This window comes from Lucilia sericata, unplaced genomic scaffold (assembly GCF_015586225.1).
Source record: "Lucilia sericata isolate MDLA Ls3-8-SP2 unplaced genomic scaffold, ASM1558622v1 Contig000165F_arrow, whole genome shotgun sequence".
NCBI lineage: Eukaryota > Metazoa > Arthropoda > Insecta > Diptera > Calliphoridae > Lucilia > Lucilia sericata.
In genome coordinates this window covers 300,311-306,310 of record NW_023994194.1, presented here as the reverse complement: position 1 = coordinate 306,310, position 6,000 = coordinate 300,311, and the positions used below count along the sequence as shown (strand labels likewise).

The 6,000-nt window shown below is 31.5% G+C and overlaps 1 protein-coding gene across 2 annotated transcripts in view; it reads right to left on the bottom strand.

Annotated features, from left to right (window-relative positions):
- Positions 1-282: 282 nt before the first annotated feature.
- Positions 283-6,000, bottom strand: part of LOC119601450 (homeobox protein caupolican-like) — a 155,767-nt gene continuing 150,049 nt past the window's right edge. Inside the window, exon 5 of one of the 2 annotated variants that reach the window (XM_037952387.1) lies at positions 283-812. In XM_037952387.1, coding sequence (XP_037808315.1) covers positions 526-812 — 287 coding nt within the window. In that variant the 3' untranslated portion in view covers positions 283-525. The other variant, XM_037952388.1, reaches the window with a different exon arrangement.

The following is a 6,000-nucleotide window of genomic DNA, read 5'->3' as shown; positions in this document are numbered from 1 at the left end:
TGATGGAACCTAACCTAACATATATGTACATAAGTATGTATTAGATGTATAATCTTTTTAACTCACAAGAACAAGTTTTTGCTTAAATTTAAAATGCCACCAATTTAGTTGTAGGTTATGTTTTAAAAAATGAAACCGAAAACAAAATTCTATTATAACAAATACAATCAATAGGTTTTACAAACATAGTTTTTGTTTTTCTAAATAATAAACAAATAATATTAAATAATAATAAAAAATAATACTATAGACAATACAACACAATATTTGGTTCTTATGATATTTTTTTTTTTCTTTTTGCACTTGTGCCCAGTTAGAGAATATTTTTTTTTATTTTTTTTACGTTTACAACAGTTGAAAAAGTTCTTTTGTTTTTTTGTTATAAATATTTAAATTAAAAAAGTAATAATAATAATTGTTTTGAATGTTTCATTTTTTTTGTTTGTTTGCAATCTTTTGAAATTTTTGTTTTCCATATTAATGGAAACTTGTTTGTATAAAAATTAAATTAAACTACATTTGGTGCTATCGGCGTTCTACAGTGTAACCAGCAGCTGATGTTGCTGCTGCTGCTGCTGCAGACGATGATGATGAGGAGGATGCTGACAACAAGTGATGTTGAGGAGGCATTAATAGAGATGTGTCATAACTGATCTGAGGTCTCATTGTTGGTGATAGTGTTGTTGCAGTTGCTGCTGCATGCTGTGGATGTGAATATTGTTGATTGACAGCTGCTGCAGCAGCGGCATTGGTATAATAGAAATTTGTTGAATACTGTTGCAAGTTTTGAGGTAAAGCCAAATGGTAGGGATCTGTAAGAGAAGTAACAATTATTATATTTCACATTCAAAGAAAAAATAATAAATATGACACGATTTCATTAATATACTTTTAACCAATACATCACCTTTACAGCCAACATGAAAAGAAACAGAAAACAAACAAAAATATTTATTACAATTAATCATTGTTCATTTAAACAAATTTATTATATCAGTTTAATTTCAATTTCATTAAAGAATCGTATGTCTTTTATAAAAAGTATTATGTATTACTAGTAACCATTACTTTTTATCTGTGTTTAATTCTTTCGGACAGGTCTCTCTCTCTCTCCTTCTAATCGTTGTAGGCGAAACAAGTTTTTGGTTTTGGTTAGACTGTCGTCTAGAATGTTTTTTTTTATTGCAGCATTAAAAATGTCTTTAAGCAAACGTTAAGTGTCTTATTAAGCTTTAAATGGGGTATAAAGTTTCATTAAATAAATTATCAAACAAATTAACCATGAAATTTATGAGAATATTCAGCAAATAAGAATACAATTATGTTAAAGGTTGGGGGAATAGTAGATCTGTTATAAATTAAGTTATATTTAAAAAAATATTTGCCATTTTGACAAATGGAGGAAGTACTAAATAATATATGTTTCTTTCAAATTGGCTATGGAATTGTATTAATTGCTGTAAACAATTTATTATATTTTATTTAAAAAAAATACAACCAACAACTGTTGAAATTATTTATTAATATCGATTTAAATCGTAATATGTATCTTGTAATTTATATGTTGTTTTTCCCAAGTCAAATTATATATTTTTGGGAAACCAAAATAAGCAAATGAATATTTTTTATCCATGAAGAAGATAAAATAGACTCTAGTTAAGCCTATAATCTAGACTATATGGTCTAGTCTATAGTCTGGTCTATGGTCTAGTATATAGTCTGGTCTATGGTCTAGTCTATAGTCTAGTCTATAGTCTAGTCTATAGTCTAGTCTATAGTCTAGTCTATAGTCTAGTCTATAGTCTAGTCTATAGTCTAGTCTATAGTCTAGTCTATAGTCTAGTCTATAGTCTAGTCTATAGTCTAGTCTATAGTCTAGTCTATAGTCTAGTCTATAGTCTAGTCTATAGTCTAGTCTATAGTCTAGTCTATAGTCTAGTCTATAGTCTAGTCCTATAGTCTAGTCTATAGTCTAGTCTATAGTCTAGTCCTATAGTCTAGTCTATAGTCTAGTCATTAAGTCTAGTCTATAGTCTAGTCTATAGTCTAGTCTATAGTCTAGTCTATAGTCTAGTCTATAGTCTAGTCTATAGTCTAGTCTATAGTCTAGTCTATAGTCTAGTCTATAGTCTAGTCTATAGTCTAGTCTATAGTCTAGTCTATAGTCCAGTCTATAGTCTAGTCTATAGTCTAGTATATAGTCTAGTATATAGTCTAGTCTATAGTCTAGTATATTGTCTAGTATTTAGTCTAGTATATAGTCTAGTCTATAGTCTAGTCTATAGTCTAGTCTATAGTCTAGTTTATAGTCTAGTCTATAGTCTAGTCTGTAGTCTACTCTATAGTCTAGTCTATAGTCTAGTCTATAGTCTAGTCTATAGTCTAGTCTATAGTCTAGTCTATAGTCTAGTCTATAGTCTAGTCTATAGTCTAGTCTATAGTCTAGTCTATAGTCTAGTCTAGTCTATAGTCTAGTCTATAGTCTAGTCTAGTCTAGTCTATAGTCTAGTCTATAGTCTATAGTCTAGTTTAGTCTAGTCTAGTCTAGTTTAGTCTAGTCTATAGTCTAGTCTATAGTCTAGTCTAGTCTAGTCTAGTCTAGTCTAGTCTATAGTCTATAGTCTATAGTCTATAGTCTATAGTCTATAGTCTATAGTCTATAGTCTATAGTCTATAGTCTATAGTCTATAGTCTATAGTCTATAGTCTATAGTCTATAGTCTATAGTCTATAGTCTATAGTCTATAGTCTATAGCCTATAGTCTATAGTCTATAGCCTATAGTCTATAGTCTAGTCTAGTCTAGTCTAGTCTAGTCTAGTCTAGTCTAGTCTAGTCTATAGTCTATAGTCTATAGTCTATAGTCTATAGTCTATAGTCTATAGTCTATAGTCTATAGTCTATAGTCTATAGTCTATAGTCTATAGTCTAGTCTAGTCTAGTCTAGTCTAGTCTAGTCTAGTCTAGTCTATAGTCTATAGTCTATAGTCTATAGTCTATAGTCTATAGTCTATAGTCTATAGTCTATAGTCTATAGTCTATAGTCTATAGTCTATAGTCTAGTCTAGTCTATAGGTTATAGTCTATGGTCTATAGTCAAGTCTAGTCTAGTCTAGTCTAGTCTAGTCTAGTCTAGTCTAGTCTAGTCTAGTCTAGTCTAGTCTAGTCTAGTCTAGTCTAGTAGTCTAGTCTAGTCTAGTCTAGTCTAGTCTAGTCTAGTCTAGTCTAGTCTAGTCTAGTCTAGTCTAGTCTGTCTTGTCTTGTCTTGTCTAGTCCAGACTCTAGTTAAGCCTATAATCTAGACTATATGGTCTAGTCTATAGTCTGGTCTATGGTCTAGTATATAGTCTAGTCTATAGTCTAGTCTATAGTCTAGGCTATAGCCTAGTCTATAGTCTAGTCTATAGTCTAGTCTATAGTCTAGTCTATAGTCTAGTCTATAGTCTAGTCTATAGTCTAGTCTATAGTCTAGTCTATAGTCTAGTCTATAGTCTAGTCTATAGTCTAGTCTATAGTCTAGTCTATAGTCTAGTCTATAGTCTAGTCTATAGTCTAGTCTATATTCTAGTCTATAGTCCTAGTCTATAGTCTAGTCCTATAGTCTAGTCTATAGTCTAGTCCTATAGTCTAGTCTATAGTCTAGTCTATAGTCTAGTCTATAGTCTAGTCTATATGTCTAGTCTATAGTCTAGTCTATGTCATAGTCCTAGTCTATAGTCTAGTCTATAGTCTAGTCTATAGTCTAGTCTATAGTCTAGTCTATAGTCTAGTCTATAGTCTAGTCTATAGTTCTAGTCTATAGTCTAGTCTAGTTAGTCTAGTCTAGTCGTAGTCTAGTCTAGTCTAGTCTAGTCTAGTCTAGTCTAGTCCTAGTCTAGTCTAGTCTAGTCTAGTCTGTCTAGTCTAGTAGTCTAGTCTAGTCTAGTCTAGTCTAGTCTATAGTCTAGTCTAGTATAGTCTAGTCTAGTCTATAGTCTGTAGTCTGTAGTCTATAGTCTATAGTCTATAGTCTATAGTCTAGTCTATAGTCTATAGTCTATAGTCTATAGTCTATAGTCTAGTCTAGTCTAGTCTAGTCTAGTCTAGTCTATAGTCTACAGTCTATAGTCTATAGTCTAGTCTAGTCTAGTCTAGTCTAGTCTAGTCTATAGTCTATAGTCTAGTCTAGTCTAGTCTATAGTCTATGGTCTATAGTCAAGTCTAGTCTAGTATAGTCTTGTCTTGTCTTGTCTAGTCCAGTCTATAGTCTAAAGTCTATAGCCTATAGTCTATAGTCTAGCCTATAGTCTAGTCTAGTATAGTATAGTCTATAGTCTAGTCTATAGTCTAGTCTATAGTCTAGTCTATAGTCTAGTCTATAGTCTAGTCTATAGTCTAGTCTATAGTCTAGTCTATATTCTAGTCTATAATCTAGACTATAGACTAGATTATAGACTAGACTATAGACTAGTCTATAGTCTAGTCTAGACTAGTCTATAGTCTAGTCTAGACTAGTCTATAGTCTAGTCTAGACTAGTCTATAGTCTAGTCTATAGTCTAGTCTATAGTCTAGTCTATAGTCTAGTCTATAGTCTAGTCTAGTCTAGTCTAGTCTAGTCTAGTCTAGTCTATAGTCTAGTCAATAGCCTAATCAACAGCCCAGTCAATAGTCTATAGACTTTAGTCTAGTCAATAGTCTAGTCTATAGTCTAGTCTACAGTCTAGTCTATAGTCTAGTTAATAGCCCAGTCAATAGTCTATAGACTAGACTATTGCCTAGACTAGTCTATAGACTATTGACTGGGCTATTAACTAGACTATAGACTAGACTGTAGACTAGACTATAGACTAGACTATAGACTAGATTATAGACTAGGCGATGGACTAGATTATAGACTATTCATTAGCCCAGTCTATAGTCAAGTATACAGATTTTTTTTTTGCAAAAACTTAAATCTTACATTTTCTAGAGATTTTATGGTATGATTTAACGGGAAATGCTAAAAAAAATTGCAACACTGAACCCATTTCACAACTTTTTCATTGAATATATTCAAGACACAACTCATACCGCATATTCTTTCATTAGGGTGTATTATAGCTAGAAGCGCACACACTTTGCATCCTATTATTTTGATATCAATGAAATTCCAACATTTAGTCCCACTGTCAGTTCTCTAAACGATCCTGTTGCTTCTGCAAATAGTAAAGAATTTCTCCCGAAATATTAACTTCACCCTGCATAATTCTTTAACCAACATTATGTGGCTAGAATTTGGATTTCAACCACAGACTGTACAGAACGAATCCTCACAATATGAGAACGTTTCACCATGATATGAGAAAGTTTCACTATGATAACATGCACCGGGGGCTGTAATAAATGATAGATGTCAAAATGCTATATATGTAAGTGTTCTAATCTGGCAATATGTTAGTTATGTGACTACGTAAAATCATGGATAAATTTACACCTATTATTCTACCTTCGTCCTAAATAAGACAAATTATCCAGCTCAGTTTAATATTGCAAGCTGTACTTTGGCGACAATGCATTGTGAGTAAAGATTTCAATGTTTACTCAGAGCCGATTGGTACACCATATAATACCTTATTTACTACAGTGGGGTATATAATGTATTATTGCATAAAGTGCAAGAATTTTAATCAGTATCTAGCATCAAAGAACTAATTGGAGTTCCGTTCCTTCTTCGTGCTTTATATTCACAGTTCCATTCTATCTTATATCAATACTACTTACATATGTACATAATTATATTTCACTCATACTTTGTTCAATATGTATCCATTCATTAACCCTATTTAATTTACAGACTTTAAACTTCATTTAATAATTTACAAAATTCTTTGCAATTATTTAAGATTTTTTCCACCACATGTCACAATTTCAACCCATTTAAACAATCATTAAGATTGAAATATGAAATTTTTCATATTGAAAACCATTAATGCGAAAATTAACTTTTGGCAGACGTAAATCAATACAAATAAATCAACGACGA